General features: G+C 38.3%; 1 protein-coding gene across 1 annotated transcript in view; it reads left to right on the top strand.

Annotated features, from left to right (window-relative positions):
* LOC139727210 (guanine nucleotide-binding protein subunit alpha-13-like) overlaps positions 1 to 13372 on the top strand; it is a 28622-nt gene extending 15250 nt beyond the window's left edge. Inside the window, exons 2-3 of the mRNA XM_071638170.1 lie at positions 3688 to 3738; positions 6790 to 13372. Coding sequence (XP_071494271.1) covers positions 3688 to 3738; positions 6790 to 7359 — 621 coding nt within the window. The 3' untranslated portion in view covers positions 7360 to 13372. The remainder of the gene's footprint in view (positions 1 to 3687; positions 3739 to 6789) is intronic.
* The last annotated feature ends 7531 nt before the right edge of the window (positions 13373 to 20903 follow it).

Here is a 20903-nt window from a genome sequence, read left to right as displayed (position 1 = left end):
CGGACTGTAATCACAAATTGCAGTATACAATTGTACATGTGTATGCAGTCAAGACATCACTTGAAATTTCCTGTGTTTTTTTATGATACCTTACATTTTGTACTTTATACTAATGTACAGAAGTACAGTACATTGTACACCATTGGCAGGCAACAGAATTAAATCACAGACAGTAGGCCTACACTTTGTATTAATGTGCATTGGAGGACCTGTACAACTGTATGTGCTGATCTGTTGTATCTCTGCTACTGTTCCCTTTTGAACATAATGGCAAAACAATAGAACAGATAGTGTATCTTACGTTGTAATGATGGAACAAGTGCAAGTGTGAATGTAAAACCGTGTTAAGATACACACAGGACAGGTGTACAAGTACAATTGTGTTAAAACCAAATACTGCACAAATTGTTTTTTAAAGGGGTGCTCCTGGGGCAGGGAAGGCAACTTGAAGCCAGCCCATGTGTAAACATACAATTTTTACAGTCAACCTTGCCTAAGTCGAATCTATTTGGACTGAAGAAATAGCTCCATCTAAGAGAAAATTTGACTTTATGAGGAATTAAAATCAATAGAATATAAAGAGAAGAGGACTTGAAGAGACCTTTGACTTAGGCGATTATTCGACCTGTGCAAGGTCGACCTAAGCAAGGCTGACTATACATGTACATGTAGTTCAGAATAGAGCTGTCGCTTAAACCAGCCTTAAGTTCATGTATAAATGGTTCACCAACCCGCCTCAGGCTGACCACTAGGAGCTACCCCGTAGCCTGAGGCCGACTTTCACGTGTAACAGGGGCCTTTGATATTTTGTGATACCTCTTTGCTTTTTTTTTAACAGCACTTGGTAAGGAGCTTTGGGTCTTTTGGGCAATAAAGCTTCAGTGGGCACTAAAGCCGCAATGTTTTCCTGACGGATGCACGAATGCCAGCTGTATTGGGGTTGGTGATTCCAGTGTGTAATGGAGTGAGCTGGTGTGCAGTGGAAAGAGAGAGAGTGTGCAGTCATATGTATGATGGGGCTGCTGACCAATGAAGTTCAGCAAGGAAAGTTTGTGCTGGGAAGCTCTGAAGCACTATTGCATTGCTGCGTACACATGGCATTCTGGTACATGTACACCACAAGTACTTCTGTAGCTAGTAAAAATTCACCGGCATACAAATTTTGCAGTTACATTGTACATTGTACACGTGTGTACATGGTACCAGGCTTTATACCATTACCAAAGAGTCTGTTGCAGTATGCATGTTGAAGCATTCTGCTTTTTAGTATCTGGTAGTCAGTATCTTCCTCACTTTCAGCATACAGCGACTGTAACATGTGTGTGCATTGTATAATTGCCACTTGCCCGATATCTCTTTGGGAAGGGGTTGTACAACAACCAAAGTACATACAATGTACACATAAATGGTTGTACACTACTGACATAGCATCATAATGCAGTACATATACATGTAATTTCTTGGAGTCATACCCGGATGCATACCCTGTTCTGCATACGCTACAAATTATCTCTCATGCCTGTGAGAAAATGTGAAAGGAAACCCAAGATTGAAGATTTTTTAAAAGCAGTGTGCATGAATTCACTTTCATATATAATATAGGCCTACTGTATAAAAATTGGAAGTTTATTTTGAGTGAACGTGTATGGGATGAACTACAATGTAATACATGTAGTTTTCCCCTCTGTATTTCCTTTTTGTAATCTAAAACTTTGCAGCTTGTTAAATGCTGTCAAATGATCAGAATTTTTATTGTAGGCTGCATAAGATGGCTCCAGAGAGCATCTAGACTCTTTATTGAGCTTCCAGAGTCCTAAAGCCCATTATAATTGAAGTCTTGTCAATATGAACAGCATAGACACTACAACCTGTACAGCTGTACATTCATACAATGTAGAGTACACTCTTTACGCTCATTTTGCAGCAATATTATTACAGCTGTACGTTCATGGACAGTATCGAAAAGTTTTAATTCATGCAACATGCTAAAATTTCAAGTTTTGGATCACCCTCAATACAGTTGAGACTACAATTTTGTACATGTCGATGTGTACATTGATAAACAAACTTGTACATTGTATGCACATGTACAACGTGTACAGCTGTATTGTACAGCTGTAGCTTGTGTTGGCAAGAAAGCTTGCTACATTTTGTCACATTAATACGCGACACTGTGGCTTGACACAAAATATCCTCAACACAAGTTTGGCAGCCAACTTCAACTGTCAAGATGATGAATCAGGAGAAAATTATAGGGGCACTACCTGCAGAATTGTGCCTTAATAATGAAAGTCTCTAGACTTTTTCTTGTGTGTGTGTGTGTGTGTGTGTGTGTGTGTGTGTGTGTGTGTGTGTGTGTGTGTGTGTGTGGTGTGTGCGCACTCAGCCAGGCTCATGTACAAGTGTACCATACAGGATGTCATCAATCACTATGAGAGTTTGGTCTGGTAGAACAAGGTGCTCTGTCACTGAAGTGTCAGGATGTATTGTTTAGATACCACCTGTTGCACAGGGGACACCTTCAGTGTCCCTGATGCAGGGCAAGTCTGGAAGAAGGCTAGTGGGATCGTGAAGGCCAGCAGCAGCTGTATGAAATGCCAGTTGCTACCAATATCAAAAAACACAGGAAGGAGGAGGGCTTGCTACATTATAATGACTCAGAAAAGGCATTATTTTGAGTATTGTTGCCTTTATTTGCAACTCGTGTGTGTTTACAAGTGTCTGTGTGTGTACAACATTTGTGGGTCTTGTATGAGGGGCTGAAGATTATTGCATACTGTATTTGCCATATAAGCAGATAAAAGTCAAGTCAAACTGTGAGACTCGCATGTGCGCAGTTTGGCCTTGCTCAAACTGGTGCGATTTGGAGTCACTTTTTTTTTTCACTCATTGTTTAGATAGGGTTCAGATCACATTTTTTTTTTTTTTTTTTTTTTTGCCTGCACATGTATGTGTGATTTCGATCAGGATTCAAGTCAAGCCTTTTCAGTGTTTGTGAATGAGCTAAATTTAATGCTACTAAATTACAAGTACAAGTTGTAGCTCTGTTAAACATTTACATGTAGCTTGACAGTGTTCAATGAAACATATCACATTTAATGAATCCCCCTCATTGAGCTGGCCGTAACTTTCATCTGTGCCTGCTTAACTCTTCATTTATCTGTCACTCATATGGCATCATTTCAGTGTTCCTCTGTGAATGTTGTTGTTGGGTATTTTCCCTATTCCAAAGGTTCTGTAATTTGAAAATGAAATCAAGTTTGCTATTACAAAGGTTCTTTATTCCGAAACACACAAACTCTGTATACCTACATGTACAATTGTAAGGTTCATTAATCAGAAAAATTAGAATGGGTTTGTCTTTCCAAAGGTTCGTTAATCCCGAGATTAAAAAAAAAAAGAGAAGGGTACATGTACATACTGTAACAAACCTCCAGAATTACATGAATCTTATTCTGTTTTTGGAAATGAACCTTCGCAATAACAAACCATTTTTCATTTTCAGATTAACGAACCTTTGAAATAATGAATCTTATTCTATTTTCAGATTAATCAACCTCATTTCGTTTTTCAGAATTATGAACCTTTGGAATAACGAACTTTAACTATGTTGTTATCTCCATTGTCAGATGGTACTTACATTGTATAAAGAGTCTATTTCTCTTCTTTCCGTTTTCTTCTTTACAGGCTGACTCTGTTAAGTACTTCTTGGATGATATCGACCGCATAGGAAGAAAGGTATGGAATAATTTTGCGTGATTAATTGAGTTGTCTTGTGTTGTGATGTCCTGTTTTGATAATTGCTAATAGTCTGAAAAATCAAAGAAAAGAATATTTTTGGTGAAGAATTTTCCTGAGGGCATCACGGCATTGTGGAAAAGGAATTTAAAAAAACAACAGCCTATGCACTTGCTGGTACATTATACATGACTAGACAATGTACATTTGTAAAGCCTGAATAGCCATTGTTGTTGGAAGTAGTGATTCTCATGTATACACAGTTAATTATTTAGATGACAAAGGTTATGTGGTTGGAAAGTGAAAGGTCATTGGGATCGTATTATTCATGTCAGTTTCTAGTCCCAAATGAAACTCAGAATGACCAGTGGTGATATGATTTGGTAGCAAGAAAGGAAACAGGGAGTTTGCTTTATAAATTGTCAGCTTTTCATTTTTAGGCCATAACTCAGCATGAATTGGTTCGAAGGATACAAAATATTTATGGAGAGTGATTTCCATCATACTTTGTTAGGGATCAAAGGTCAGTCCATTGGGTCATTGGTCATGATCAGTGAGTTGTGTGATGATGGGACACACTTGGTAGAACATCTCTTTCATTCCAAAGCCATCCATTAACAGCTTAAGTGACATTTTCATTGTTCTAATTTTCGTGTGCATTGAAAAACAAATTTGATTATTAATTATGACAGTGAAAACAGTTTTGTCCATCAAGTTGTGTACAAATGTATAATTATATGCACAGTATTTCTGTGGGATTTGATTTGTGCTAAGAGATCATGTACTTTGTGAAACAAAATTGAAATTTTGCAATGAGTTGTGTGCACTGTAGCTTCACCATTATTGCACACTGGATCAGAAGTGTTATAAGCAACACAATGACACCACAAGTGCTCCTCGTGCTAGCTTTTCTCACGTGGTGGCAGGTGTGAGGTTGTTGATAAAGTCCTCCTTCCCAGTGAAAATACTGCAGTACAGTCGCATGCACATACACGGGAGAAATGCTCTTGGGGTGCCAAAGTTCAAGTTGGCACTCTTTCCCCCCAATACCTATGTTGACAGAAGTATTGATATGAACCAGTGCATTCACTTGTGGGTTTCAGGACACTCTTCAGTGATATCCTTTATAGTATATTGTTTAATTGTTGTGGACATTAGCGTGGTTTATTGGTGGTCCCTTCTGTTACGATTGCCATGAAACAGCAATGCCACACGACATGGTGAATACATGTACATGTACATGTGTAGTACGTAGATTGGAATTTTGTTGGTCTTCCATGTTTCCTTGCGGTATATTCTAAACTAAAACAAATCAAGTTGTCATTGCATTACTTAGGGGTATGTTCCATTGTTTCATCTGTGATATTTCATGTCATAGCTTTTACCCTGGCATCGTAGATGTATTGTATGATATTTTTTTTTTTTTTTTTTTTGGGGGGGGGGGGGAATATCTAAAAGATATCTAAAAGAGCAGTAATGATTCTTGTTCAAGGCTAAAACCTGTTGTGAGGTAGCAGACAATGCAAGTGTGTCATCAGGTTCATTGCAAAAGCCCTTGAAAGAAAAGTATAATATTTACTTAGACTGCTTTCAAAAGATTCTCTCAGATATATAACAGCTAAGGTCAAGGTCCACTTGCTGTGATTGCTTATAAAGTTTATGTTTGATGTTACACAATGTACTCTTTCATTTAAAAAAGAAAGAAAGAAAGAAAGAAAGCTCACAGTGACTATCTCTTATGAACTAGACTGCAAATTGAGAATGGCAGCAATTTGTGGTATAGACAGACAGGCCAGACTATTACTCTTTGTAATATTATGTGTCTATGCAAAAGCTGTTCCATATGATCACAAGCAATTTCCTTTTGTCCCGGTATGAATTCTGATCCATGGATGCGGGCTGAGATGAAAGATCATATTTTAAAGGAGAATCCCTACAAAGTGTACCTAATGTGGAAAGATACATACTCTTTCTCCACATAACTCCACACGGAAACATGATATCTTATGCTGAAATTGATCAAACATTTCTGGAGACCAAGGGATGAAAGGAAAGGTATAATTTTGGTTGAGATGGGGGTTCAGGTTTTAACTTTTTAAGAGATAATTAGAAGCTACTTAAAAGAAATAGCATACAATTCCAAAAGGAATTCAAAGTTTATTTGATGAAAACTGGTTTTGAAGTGGCCGAGATATCTTGAAACAAAGAGATCCAAATAAAAGGTAAGTCCCACTTTTTATCAGGACCACTTTGTTTACTTTGTGTTTTAAAATCTCAGACATTTTAAAACCGATTTTCATCAAATAAACTTTGAATTCTTCTGAGAATTGTATGCTCTTTAATATTTCATATAAGTAGTTTCTAATCATCTCGTTAAAAGTTTTAAACCCAAATCCTCATCTCAACGAAAACTATACCATCCCTCTAAGATTGGGTTGTCCTCCTTATCAGACAAGATCATTGCGATCTGCATATTTTTGCAGTGCTCATAATTGGTGACCAGTGGGCAATAGTTTTGACAATATTCAAGTTGTACTTGAGGGATTCATGCAGGGGGAACATTGAGTCAAACTGAACATATATCCTCTGTACTTTGTATCTGTGAGAACAAGTGCAGAGACCTCTGTTTCATGTGGGAGTGGTCATCACATTATCTTCATTGAAATAAAATGTTGAAATTCCATGTGCTGTAGGATTCAAAATTACCTATAATGCAGCATACTACTGTACATGTACATGTACATGTACTGTGCATACAAGTTGTATCATGTATAAGGTATACTTCTGAATGAAAGTCATTTAATTCTTGTTGCAATAGGTAATTTCTGCAAGCTCCTTCGTGCTTGTTGCGCCGATTTTAAATAGAATGTGGTCATGGATATACTTTTATGATTTGTAAGTCTAGGTGTTCATTCATGTGAGGAGGATTTGCACAATGGATTTCTCATTGGAAAGAATATAGAAAGGAAAAGTGATATCCCATAATTTCAAGCATTGTGATTAAATAACATATTGATTTACACTGTAAATTTATTTTCTTTTCATATACAGGACTACATACCCCCTCAGAAGGATATTCTTCACTCCAGAAAGGCAACAAAAGGCATCAAGGAGCATGTCATCCAGATCAAGAACGTTCCCTTCCGCTTTGTGGATGTCGGCGGGCAGCGGTCCCAGCGGCAGAAGTGGTTCCAGTGCTTCGAGAGCGTGACGTCCATCCTGTTCCTGGCCTCATCCAGCGAGTTCGACCAGGTGCTCATGGAGGACCGCATCACCAACCGTCTCAAGGAGTCCTGCGACATCTTCGACACCATCGTCAACCACAAATGCTTTGCCAATATCTCCGTCATCCTCTTCCTGAACAAAACAGACTTACTGGAGGAGAAAATCAAGCACATCAGCATTAAGGACTACTTTCCCAACTTCCAAGGAGACCCGCGCAATCTCAATGACGTTCAAAATTTCATCCTCAAAATGTTTGATGTGCGTCGCAGGGAGCGAAGCAAGGCACTATTCCACTACTTTACGACGGCAGTGGACACGGACAACATCAAATATGTATTTCACGCAGTACGGGACACCATTCTACACGAGAACCTCAACAGGTTGATGCTGCAGTGATGTCGCCTGTCCATCTCTCTTAGTGCCTAGTCCCACATCTATCAAACTTTGTCGGTGCATCGTGTCAAGTTGATGGAGGATTCGTGATCATCTTTTGTCGAGTCCACGTCAGCTTTCAAGTAATCTTTTTTTCTCAAAACTGACTGTTGTTCCTGAATTTTATATATATTCTGTCTTAGTCGAAAAAGAGAAGAGTTTGGTGATTTGTCGTTTTTTTAAATCATGCTCAAACAATTTCTTTGGAACATTTGTGATCGACCAAAGCCACCACCATTAGCCTTTGAATCAAACACACTCTTTCCAGTGTTTCATTTCTTCCTTGATAAAGACTGTTAGCAGTTCAATATGCCACATTTACTACAAGGATCGTGAATGATGTGCATGGTGGGTGGGGAGGATGCGTGTTCGCAAAGCTGGTAAAGAATGCAATCAACTGTCTTGTCTTGCATAGACCTAGGCTTTGCATTCTTTGAATTTGTGGAAGATGTTGATCTTCAAAAAAAAAAATGCCTTTCACACATCAGACACCAGCGTCATGCCACGGATATCCTCGGCATACTCGCCACTTTGGTTTCTGTTTGACTGCTGACCAACAGATATTTCTGCCGCCTTCTGGATTTCTGGCTTCGCTCGCCTAACACCACTTGTAGATTCATATTGCATTATGGAGAAGCAATGATTGTAGCAATTCGCACTTTGAGACCAGCGTTGACCATCCTTGACCATACTAGCGCAGCTACCAGTTCCTGGAGACCAGACTGGTATACATGTGTATGGTCAACTGAGTGAATCCGCTGCAGATTCCTAGCGTCACATTTGGGTCGTCATTGTTGCATCAACCAAACATCTACAAAACTCCTCTCTGTGCATGCTGGTATGCCCAGGATGAAATCCTCCAGGATTCTTCCCTTTCCCTCTTCAAGACAGCTCGGAAACTTTTGCTCTTTCATTTTCCTCCCAAGTGTGATCAAGTGTGACTCTTCCATTTATGAATTGGGGATGGGGGGAATGGGGTGGGAGTTGGCTGTTTTAAGAATCATCTGTAATGTAACTGTGTGAATAGAAGAGAGTATTTTACTGTACCATGTGGAGTACTTTGCAGTCAAAAATACCTAATGGTTTAGTCGTACAATTTTGTATCCTAGATTTTATTAGTTTAGTGTAAAGCATAGTGAGCAGATCACAGGAACAAGTAAATCTTTATATTGTAGTCCTTGCACGGCAATTTTTTTTTTTCCGTTTTGCTCAAGTACAAATTGTAGGATAATTTTTTTAGCAGTGTAAAAGAAAGTATGGAAACCGGAGATGCAGTGTGAAGCAGGCTTTCCCAAACAACAAAGAATTTACCCCAAAGAGAGCATTTTGAATGAAAGCAAGCAGCAAAATGACAGTATAGCACTTTGATGAAATGGTCCCGAACTTGAGTGATACAGGTCTCACAACCTTTGGTAGCAGTGGAAGTCAATATTAAGTGAATATACCGTGGGCATCATGAAAATGCTGGAGTAGTCTTTTTACTACGCTGTTGCTTGTGCATTGCCTACAATTTTATTATCATTTAGATTCAAAGATGTTTTTCTATGACACTGCTCAGTGCCTGAACATCAAAAACATGTTGTTGTTGTTGTTGTTGTTGTTCTTTTGTTTTTCAAAAGGTGGAGGCAGTCAATTCCTTCAAGCATATTTAGGGGGGATAAACAGCAGCAGAGTATTCGTTCTATCTTTTCACTACCAGAAGAAGCAAAGTTACACAAATTGCATCACAGTTAAGATACCTACGACACTAGATTGCAACTTTATGGCTCATGTACACATGTGTCATGATATCCTCTTCAAGTGTACTTGCCCACATTCAAATTTAACCCTAGATTTGTCCACTCTTCTCTCAGTTCATTACATATACATTTGTAATGTTTCTGTTGCTCATATCACTGCTGTCATTCCAGAGTATGTCCTGTACTGTATGGGGTACTGACTTGATATCTTCAAAGTGCACAACGAAAAGAACATTTCATTGGTGCAGGAGAGATATGGGATACCCTGAACAAAGTCACTTTCTTTGTCCTTTTCCTATTTCCGTGTGAAGTGTAACAAAGTGGACATCTTTTTGAAGAGAGGAACAACCTTTGACCTGTTCATACCTGTGCAGTATGCAAAGAATTGTTTGAAAACGACACATTCATCAATGCTTTCTGTACTCATGTAAATATCAAGCTGTTACAGAATCAAATCCACAGCACTCGGTTTAATTTTTCTTTCCCTGCTTTTTTTTTTTAATACATATCACATCAGTTTGTGATGAATTTGTCCAGACTTGTGAATCACACTGTCAATAACATGAGAAATGTAGTATGATAATACATGTACTGTATTTGTGTACCTGTATAATATGGATATTGCTATGCATGCAAGTACTTCGAGTAAACTGCGAGTTCATTATGCAAGGATCATGAATTATCAGACTGTACACTCTCTGGGTAAAAACAAATAATAAAAAATCCACAACTGCATCATGATGAACTCAAGGTCAGTGGAATCATATGATTCTTGAAGTTACAGGTACCTTTGGTGACATTTTTAGGGCATTTAATAATTCAAGACCAGCTCTGGAAGCATTAAATTTTTTAGTACATTGTACATGTACATTGTATATGGACAACATGGTAAAAGGGCATCTGATCATCTCTCACAGTTTAATATACATGTAGGAATCAATAGCATCATTTGACCTTCTCTTGCACAGTACCGTTGAAACCAAAAAGTTCTATGGAGATTTCGTATCAAAGTGCTTTGAGCATCATGATGAGGGAGGAGATGCTATGTTGCACAGTTTATGTCATTTCTATCTTCTTATCACTATCACTGTTATCATTATCATTATCCACATTACTACTATGACATTCATGATGGCAGCTTTATCCAAAACTCTTGATTCTTCGTCTCAGTTTGTGTGTGCACGTCCAGACATGCAGTTGTTGGAGTTGCCAAGCACATTGGTCCACCCTCTCTCAATAATCCTACTCTCTTGGTTGAAACCACTGCACTGGTCTTTTTACTCTTTGGAAAAATGTGACATCTCATGTTTGTCCAGTGTCCCAGACGTCCATGTCTTGTTTATGTTTTTATTGATGCCCTCTATTCCACCGAAGGATTGTACCTATTAAAACCCAATTCATTTTTTGATTTTACTTTTTTATAATATTTTCATCCATTTTTTTAGTACAATGCTGTACAGTAGCTTTGGTACATGTACAGCTGTATGTTCACTGAAGCAGAAAGGTAGTTATCCAGAATATAATAAGAGCTGAAACTGACGTGAAATGGTTTGTTTTCATATAGCCTGGATGTTAAGTCAGATATGATTTGAATGATGATAAAGAAGCCTGTAATATTGAGAGTGACCCTAAAGTTATGAATTGTTGCTTTTCCACTGTAAGCGAGTTAAAAACAAACAAACAATATGAATCATTTGACAGGATAACAAAGTGTACTGAAATTGCATGTGATGTGTTTTGGAATGCATACAGCTATCCTGATGTTGCATTTTAGGGCCTAGAAGTGCAGTCACCCCTGGAGGTCAATGCTGCTTCCAGAGTGAGGTAACAATTGAATGGCATAAAAGTGCCATCTCTTCGTGTTAGTGCATCTTGCTTGGGCCACAAGAAGTCTCTAATACAGTATCTGCACAATAAAAACCAGGTAGCGTGGGGATTCATGGGGGCCCGGATTCATTCATTGCCCACTTTAAAAACCACGAATAGCACTGGTCAGCGAATATGTGTATGGAAGGATACACTCATCGGTAATGGGTGAGTCCAGTCGAGATTCTTCGGCTGTTTGTGTATTGCACCGAGACAAGTGATAAAGCTGTACACGATTTGTTACAAGAATGATCAAATATATTGTAAAAGTGGTTTCTTTCGCGTACAGATACTCTCGCGGTTTCCATCGGTGCCGACTTTTTTGTGTGTGTTTAAATTCACGGTCGGCAAAATCTGTGAATTCACAGTCAGCAAAAACTGTTTAATTTTGCACATGAAAACCCAAACTATAATCCAATTATTCTTTCATTTATTAAACAGATATTAAAATCAAATGCAGGCTTACCTGAAATCCCGTCTCTCGAGTACTTTATAAAATGCTTTTAAAGTTGTAATACTAAGTACATTGCACGGTATCGCTGTGTGTGTGTTGACCATCAATACACTCAATGCGCAGAATCTTCGTATGTGCATGTGCGCAATAGCGTTGTAACAAGCGGCGAGTTCAAAACATTTCCTTGCGTGGTGAATTTCGCGCGACTTTTCAGAACATTTTCGCGTGATGTTAAATTCACGGTTCAACCTCAAAGCGCGAAAAGCGCGAAAATAAAACCACCGTGAAAGAAACCACTTTTACAGTATCCGAGCCGGGCCAGCCTCTCCTCTCCTTGGTATCCCCATGCTACCAATTCTTTAACTCACAACGATTTTGTCCTCTGTGACCCGACAAGCAAATTTTGGAAAACTTCTGTTATCGTCGCTCAGATTATGGCTTGCAGAAGAAATGTGTGCACAGTTACCTCTGCAGTAAAATTTGAAGTGAATTTCCCATGATCAAAATTGCTAATCATGTGAAAAAAAAACTTATTGTATTCTCCTATCACAGCCTATGCAACTTCCAGAACACTCATGATACAGACGAAAACACTTTTTGATCAATTATGTTGTGCATTGTAGGCCCTACATACTTAGGAATGGGTCCACCAATTGAAATATGTATAACTGATAGTAGGCAAGGATATGGCAGCAATTCTTTTCAATTGCCGTTCCACATCACAAGAATTATGTTTGCTTGTTTTTTTATCAGATATCTGTAATTTTCAGGAGGCGTGATGAATATAATGCTCACTCTGCATCAGGTAAACTGGGGGAATTCAGGCCTGTTGGGAAGTAATTGCTAAATTGCTGGATTTTTTTTTTTTTTTAGCTTAACGTAGTCAGTGGTAAATAGATGTGATTTGTGATCAAAGTGTTTAATTTATTGTCATGTGTTGTGAGCGATCAATCATCATGTTGTGTAGCACATGCTGTAGCTGGGAACCAGACTGAGATGGATTATAATGTACAGTACACCATTTATTCTAACTTCCATATTGTTTCTATTTTCAGTTTGCTGCTTCTCAGTATAGGCCAATAGCTGATATTAATTTGTCTATATTAACATGTATCATCAAATTTAATACTTAACAGTTGCACATAAAAGCTGCCATATTAATTGTTGACTGTGCTACTCTGAATCATATTATCCCATACAACTGTGTAGTAAATGTCTCCCAGGAATTTTAATACTTTTTTTTTTGTCCGTAGACTACTTTCGATTAAACTTGAATGAATTTTAATGGTTCCACATTAATTTGTGTGGTAAGCCTGGTGAGTACATGGAGAGCTGAAGCAGTGTGTAAAAGTGGGGACCAAATGTAAGCTATATTCTTCCACATTTATGCATCTTATGAAGTAGTCAATTATAAAAATGTCAGTGGTGTTAACTGTCATCCACATTATACTGATAAAGAGACAATGTTCTCTTAAAGATCAGTGTTGATGGTGTGTGGTAATGCACAGTGTTTCCTATGTACACAGCACTTGAACTGTGAATGGCTGAGATGTGATTGTTCACCATCCAATGGGCCAGGTGATCCATACCCACTTTGCTCATATAACACATGGATATGACTTAAGTTAGTAGGTACAGCTCCAAATTACTATTCAAGCTGAAGCTCACCGCACACCACCATAGTACTCAGAGTATCAGTGTCCTCTAAACACATATTTGTACATGTATGTACATGTACATGTATATGTATGTATGAGGTGCAGTCAATTTCATTACTCTTCCGTAATGATGGAGGGAGATTATACATCGTTACTGTGCATTTGCGCAGTTTTCTGGCTGCACAAGATGGCATTTTGCTTCAATAAAAGACTTTGAAAATGCAAGAAAATATACTGACAATGTACACTCTGGAGAGAGAACCCCCCCCCCCTCAAAAAAAATAAATAAATAAATAATAATAATAATAATAATAATAATAAAAAATGAATAAATAGATAGTAATGATAATAAATGAATAAATAAATGGAAAAAAAATAAGAGTAAGTCCTCATATCCATATGTTCTATGATTAAAGCATGCTCAGCACCTAGGCTGATAATGAAAGGCCAAAATGTGATTGTTTACCATTCATGTCAATTCATGTCAATGTGCCAGGTGGCCAGGGCACATCACTTGGTAGTGAATGGCTGAGATTTGATTATTCACCATTCAATTGACCACATATTTTCCTGCACATCACTTCAGTAGTGAAGTGAATTGCTAAAGCTGTGATTGTTCACCATTCAATGGACCATGCATTCACACTGTGCAGCAGACCTCTCTGCCCTCAAATCTATTCAGTGACAATTAAAGCCCCGGGAGCATGGGAAAACGTGGATGATTCAATTAAATTCGCTGCTTACCAGGGGCATTCAAACTAACCACAAATAGTACCCATCAGCTAGGTGTCAGCGAATATGGACATCAAAGCGTTCATCGGTAATGGTCGACTCAAGTCGAGATTCTTCACCTATGTGTACTTGCATAGAGATCAGTAGTAGAGCTGTACACACTTTGCTAAGTGGATTTTTTAATAGGCCCATATCCAAACCAGGCCAGCCTTCCCATTCCACTGTGTCACCATGCTGCTGGGTCTTAATTGCAAAGTACAATGTGTTATTACATGTATCTCTCAGTCTGAGGTTCATATCTGAATATGTTTTCCCACACACACACACCACCCTAGGCTTACATCTAAATGTTCCCTCCCCCCCCCCCACACACACACACACGAAGGCTTATACAATTGTACCTGAATGTGCCCCCCCCCCCCCCATCATATGTACATTTGTATGGTTCAAGCCATTGAACGCACTGCTTACTCCCAGGTTCTACCCAACAACACTGGCAAGAATGACCATCCTGTATTTGACCGTGTATGATTGCCTGAACTCTGCCCCAATCACAAGCCTAGCTTCCATTGAGGTTGAGGAAAAAGTGACAAGTGCTCAGTGGAGGGGGAGGCAATACAAAATCACAAAAGGTTGTGCTGTTTGAATGTAACCCTTCTATCCGCCAGACTCCAGCGTGGCATACAGGCAGTTATCCACCATCAACATCACTTTCAAAAGAATGATGGCAAAGTCTAAAATCATCTGTATTAAAAGAAAGTATGAATTTCATTTCAAAGGAATGGCTGCAGAGTTCCCCCCCCCCCATGTTAATCTACCAGTGATTGTAATCTGAACAACACCCAAGATGTAATGCATCCCGAGTTACTGTATACGCCATATATTTCACGAGTCTAAAGTTTCGCGAATCGGGAATTCCCAACGATTTCGCGAGTGGTTAAATTCGCGATTGTGGAGTCCTGCACTGAACGGAGAAATGTACACGCGTATGTCACATCCACATCGGGATCAGTCAATATTTTCGCGTGTTTTTAATTGCGCGAATAGCACCCGACTCACGAAATTCGCGAAAATAAAAACCTAGCAAAATATTCGGCGTATACAGTAGTAGTTTTGTTTATCTCTTAATGATATATTAACATTACATCGTAAAGGGTTATTTATATCCATACACACAAAAAAGGAAATTACTTTTTGTTATGTACACTATTGAATAATATGCGGAATTGTAGGTACTTCTATGTATTTCTACAAGATATGAGACAAGTTACTACCTCCCCTACGAGTGCACACTCTTTATTCAGATGAATTTGATTTTCATTTTTACTGTGCAACATGTGCACAGACAGTATATGAAATCTCCTGCAAGCAAATGTCTGGCTAAGGTCACATCTGCTGTCATTCTGTCAGTGTTGTTTGAGCATATTGGTGAGGGTCTTCAGACTTAACCGCTGTGTCTTTCCCTTGCTCGCTCTTTGATTGTGTCTTGTACCAATGAGCCTATACTGTGTTATTAATTTTAACCTCTTTATTTGAAATAATACTAATATTCTGGGCATCTTATGGCTGCTACATTATGTGTTAATGTTTTTTATGCATACTTAATTCTGTACCTTTCTATATCATGTCTTTGTAATGTGTAAAAAAAAAAGAGAAAATGATGATGATAATTTTCTTTATGCTTTACTGAAATTAGGCAAATCAAACCATTAAAAAAAAACCAACACAAATAATGACAAGAATTTCATGCCGGGTGTATGGAATATCCATGAAATATTTGTAAACGGTAACTGTGCACACTGCATATTCTAAATATGACTTTAATATGTTGACATACAATGTATATATTGAACTGTATATCATTCATTGTATGATGATACATAAGTAGAATCATTCATTTTGATCCGATGAAATTAAAGTGTACTGTAGTCTGGTAACACATTAACAGAATTTTGTTTCTTTGTTTTCTGTGACTTCTTTTTAGGTGCTAGTGACAGTGATGTGACTGCAACTCTTGTTTGTTTTGTCTTATTATGATAGGGGTGGGGAAGGTACATGTATGTCAAAGCCAACCCAACAGGCAGTTTCCTTATATAATATCAGATAAATGCATGAAGATTGCCATGAATATATACCGGTACTCAGGAGGCTGAATTTATCGCCTGTTGCATGCTATTAATGATTTGTGGTTTTATGTGATTCACAGCCTGTTTTCAGCCAAAGTTTTCTTCATCACCATATCAATTTGTGATTCTTTCACTTTAGCCTTTTGATGCATCCCCTCAAAAATAAAAAACAAAACAAATGGCAACTGGGTACCAGAATAGTTTGTGTCATAGGTCAGGTCAAAGTGCACTGAGTTTTGCACTTATCTAGCGTATCATATTTTTCATGAACATTAATGAATAACAGAAGTCACTGTTGTGACCTATTGCCACATATCTTGATAATGTCACAAATCTTCAAGCTCAGAAAATGAAAAAAATGGTGAAAATGTAAAAATGATGGTTTGCTTTGCATGCAAGGGTTGAATATTTCCAATACATGTATATTGTACCTCCTGTCCAAAATTAAGAGACAACTCAGGTAATGCCTCCTATAGCATATAGCCGATATCAAGGGGTATCACCTCGTGATACCGATATCTGATCAATCGCTTTTGGGACGTATACTTCCAGTTTTGCGGTTCTGGAAAATCGTAGTACTAAAGATCCTTTTTTATGTAGTGTAGGATCTTTAATCGTAGGCCTACATTCCTTTCTGGAAATGTCTCAAACAAATGCACGAGTTTGACTTCAGGTCGAAGTGGTCTTTCCTGTGAAGCAGATTTTTTCACGCTCTCCACTGAACTTTGTCTGTTGGGAACTTCACCCACGTCACGTCCTTCATCTATGGATATTTTCCATAGTTTCGTCGTTTGGCCTCATCGGCCCAGCATTGGGCCGCTTTGCAGAAGAATCCCTTTAATCAAATGTAAAGTTACAGAGTAGAAAATAACTCTATTATATGCAAAGTTATAAGATACAATTTATTTGATACAATCTTTGAATACTAGCTAGTACTTTGGCATTCAATGTGCATAAAAGCGTATATTTACACATTGTGCGTTCATAACCAGAAGTTTCTATCCCAAGAATTAAAAGTAAATAAATTAGAGCGCCACAAGCATTCAGATTCAGAGAGCTATATGCGATAGGGAGAATTGCTATGGATCAAATGTGGTTTGTGTGTGCACTGATTTTTATTTGCTTCAGAGAGTAACCAAAAGAGAACTGTGCCATTAAGTTTGCATACAGCAGTGAAGCAAGACCTCAGTGAACTGTCAAGCATAATCGGAGAAACATTTTGTTGAGTGAGACATTTCTTTTTCACTTACTTTTTCTCACTGATTCAGTAGGAAAGAAATGATAAACATACATTCTCATTTCCTTGATTGGTGCTTTAAGTGCATTTAAGGTATCTTCTTATTCATATTTGCAAGAAAGAGCTATACAGGGAGAGGTAAGGCTTCAATCTTTCCAGTCTGTAGCCTTGCCTTTTGCACTGCACACCATAATATCTTTAGAATTTTAGTTTTAGGGCATGTGTTGCATTTTTTTTTAAAGTCCACTAGCATGTTAAAGTGAATATCTAATGCAATACATAAGCACTCCCAGAAGTATTGCATTGTCAATGCAGGAACGGACCGCACAAAGCCCCTACATGTATAATAATAGTGCAGATCTTGCAAGCCCCGCTGGAGTTAAGGTCTAACATGATCTGCATTATCATTAGTTATTGTGAAGCATTGCGCGTTATGACATAATTATGTATGCCATCATTAAGGTGGTGATGCTTGCTTGTTGCTGAAAGTTCATTAATGAAATGGATTGTATCATCACATAAATTGTGACCGTGCACCTCAAAACGAACATAAAGTCGCACACACTGATTTTGCATGAGGACTGAAAATAAGTGAAATGGGTCAACCTAGCCGAACTTGACTTTTTCATATTTTCTGAAAAAGCGGGTCTTCTTTTACATTATGCTAAAATTTGGTATCATAAAACGGGCAGGAAAGTGTGTTTTTTTAGCAGTTTATCTCGAAAATTTTTGGTAGAATAGTGTGATAAAGTGTATCTTTAGAGTCCCTTTTTCACTTCTGAAAAACCTTGTCCACACTCTTCACTTTCAACTCTAATAACTTTTGAAAGGATAGTGCTACTGCTTTGAAAGTTGGCATTAATTATGGACAGAATGTGTTAATGAGGCATGCTTAATTGCAGTTTAATCTGATAATCCCTTCATTGATGTTACTCTGGTGGTTTACTTCCTGTTTTTTGTCCCATTCATCGCACAGCCAGCATGGTTTGGTAAAGATTAAGCGCTTGAATAGACACTGTACTTCAGAGCCTCTTTTCTCAGTTCACACTTTTCCTGAGTTTGTGCTTTCTTTCCAATATTTAGATAGGTTAGGAGAGTCCATTTGATTTGAGTTATACATCATTTTAAAGCTTAAAGTCTGCTCTTTCAGAATATGGCCTTAACTAAAAATTCATGTCTGGCGACTTTTTGTTTGTTTTGAGGTGCAGGGTCACAATTCATCGAACAACACATCAAAAACACTGTCAATGATTTCTGCTTTTCTTTTTTTCTTTTTTTCTTTTTCTCTCAGCATACATGACACAAAAAGAAATGGGCAGCACACAGTAGGGTGGAAGAGGCTTTCATGATTATAGCTATAGCCCTGTGAATATCCCATTGTCAGCCTCATGAAGTCAGTACATCTACATGCAATATCTTCCACTGACCAGGTGGTGGTGGTGGCGAACCATCTTCCAGCACACTAATTGGTATTGCGTCACCTTCAGACAATATCCTTGGCATTTTGGCTTATACTCTCTGAAAGAAATTATCCATTTGCATTCAGAACACAACTCTTCCACACAAAGCACTGAACTCAAAACATTGTACTTTGTCCAAGTACAAATCAAATATGAACTCTGGCACTATTGTAGATTGAAGTGACGACTGGTCATTATGACCAATGTGAGGGCTTAACGATTTACATGTAGTTGCCATTAGCTCTACATTTGTAATGTTAACTCTATCAATAATAATAATAATAATAATGAGGTCTTTTGCATTTACCCAGGGTAGCCTCTTCAGTGTTGCCACTGCTCTACCAGAGGTCACTGCTATTATTATTACCCTAGCGTTGCCAGGTACCCATTTATACACCTGGGTCGAGAGGGACATTGTAGGCAAAAACCTTTTGTCCAAGGACGTAAAGCACTCGGCGGGAATCGAACTCAGGTCCTCTGATGGGGAGTCAGGAGTCTTATCCACTATGCCACAGTGCCAAGGGGGGGGGGGGGGGAGAGAAGATTGCATTCTGTGAATTGACAGCAAATGCAAAATAAATTCTGATCATTCAAGTGGTGTTAAGTACACTGTACCTTGATTTGAAAACGTGGACAAGCTATTCCATCAGCAATTGTCATCTGCTTGAGGTATGTTGCTCGAAATCTTCATCATGGCTTCAACTTGTAAACATAGGAGCCTACTAAAGTCTATAAAGTTTCTATGTGTATATTGCCCTGTGGAGACCACCTGGGATGCTCTTGAAATGATGGAAGCTACAATAACATTGCAGAGTCCTGTAAGGCTTCCTTGTGATTTAAGGGAGTGGGAGAAACCTTTCTCCCTCTGCTTGATACAGTCGATGCTGCAAGTGGGGAAACCCCGTATTATATGTGATATTACAGCATCACCAGCTCGCTTTACTTTGGCTACTGACTCACAAGGCAGGAATGTGACTCGAGATCAAAATTCATAGCACCAGCTCAAGATTTATGGGCATTCATGCTCATCTACACTGTTTTTCACAGCACTTCATTCCAAATCTCTGCTCAGAAGGATCTCCCCGACAGATATTTACCTATTATGGCGGGAATGATTGAATTGCAACATCCTATGGCCTTTTGCAATAGTGGAACTGAAACTTTCAAGTTTCACTTTTGTGATGACTTGGGTTTTGAGACAGCTTGAAGTTACTTCAGCTTTCTTCACAAAGAATGTGAAACGGAAATTCAGGGATCACTTTGGATTTTCACTAGTAAACAAAGAGTTCATGGTTCGAGCTGGAGTTCGTCACATAGTCTTTTGACCCCAAGGGCCATTCTCAGGTCAATTTTGTTGCAAAATACAGTGTAGATGCTTTCATGAGAGGGTTTCTCACATTATTTAAATGCCCAAAGATATATAAAGGGTTAAAATGGTTATAGGAGGGGCTTACCCATTCCCAATGCATGCGATAGCTTGTGATCTAGATAGAAATTCAAATGTGCTACGCTGATGTTGTCCCAGTGCCAAATAAATACCACATAGATAAATCTACAAACAAAATATTGAAAGTACCTTAGCTTGCAAATAAGAACCATCAATGTACTAATTGAAAGTAGACACACTTCATGGATTTCTTGGTGCATTCCAGGTGGTGTCTGTGATTTTGAATTGATCATGGCCTGTGAGAAGCAATATTCTATTAGAATAATGATGGATGTTAGAGTCTATATTGAAGAGGGGAAAAAAGAAATGCCCCCAAGCTCAAATACTCCATGAATTTTTCTCCTTTGCCTGCATATAGATTACTTACATGCTTTTATTTGCAGGCCAAAGAGAAGCATGTTACATTCTGTCTTCTACTATATTTACCTTCACATCATGAAAATTGAGAGTAGTTTATTGTCGACCATAAAAAGTCAAAATGTAAGGGCAACTGTGCTTATCATGAGTGAAGGCTACACTGAGCAGCGTTATGTGCTGTAGCTGGTGTATAATATAGCCCTGAACACTTGGCCATTTTAAAATGTCATAGAACGTCGAAGAGATACATCATTAGCAATACATTTGATGTCCTAGACGCTTACTGCAGGTTCTAATTTCTGGCTGTGTCCCTATAATATGCTCTGAAGTGGGAATATACTTTCATGTCCTTTCTTTGTTTACATATGGGGGAAAAAAAGGAAAATGTGTGGATGGCAGTTTACTTCACCCACAGTATTTAGTTTGTTTGTC

This window comes from Diadema antillarum, unplaced genomic scaffold (genome assembly GCF_040938485.1).
Source record: "Diadema antillarum isolate AM-2024a unplaced genomic scaffold, OU_Dant_1.0 scf00000017, whole genome shotgun sequence".
Lineage (NCBI taxonomy): Eukaryota > Metazoa > Echinodermata > Echinoidea > Diadematoida > Diadematidae > Diadema > Diadema antillarum.
Note: the sequence above shows the minus strand (reverse complement) of the source record. Positions and strands in the feature narration are given on the sequence as shown.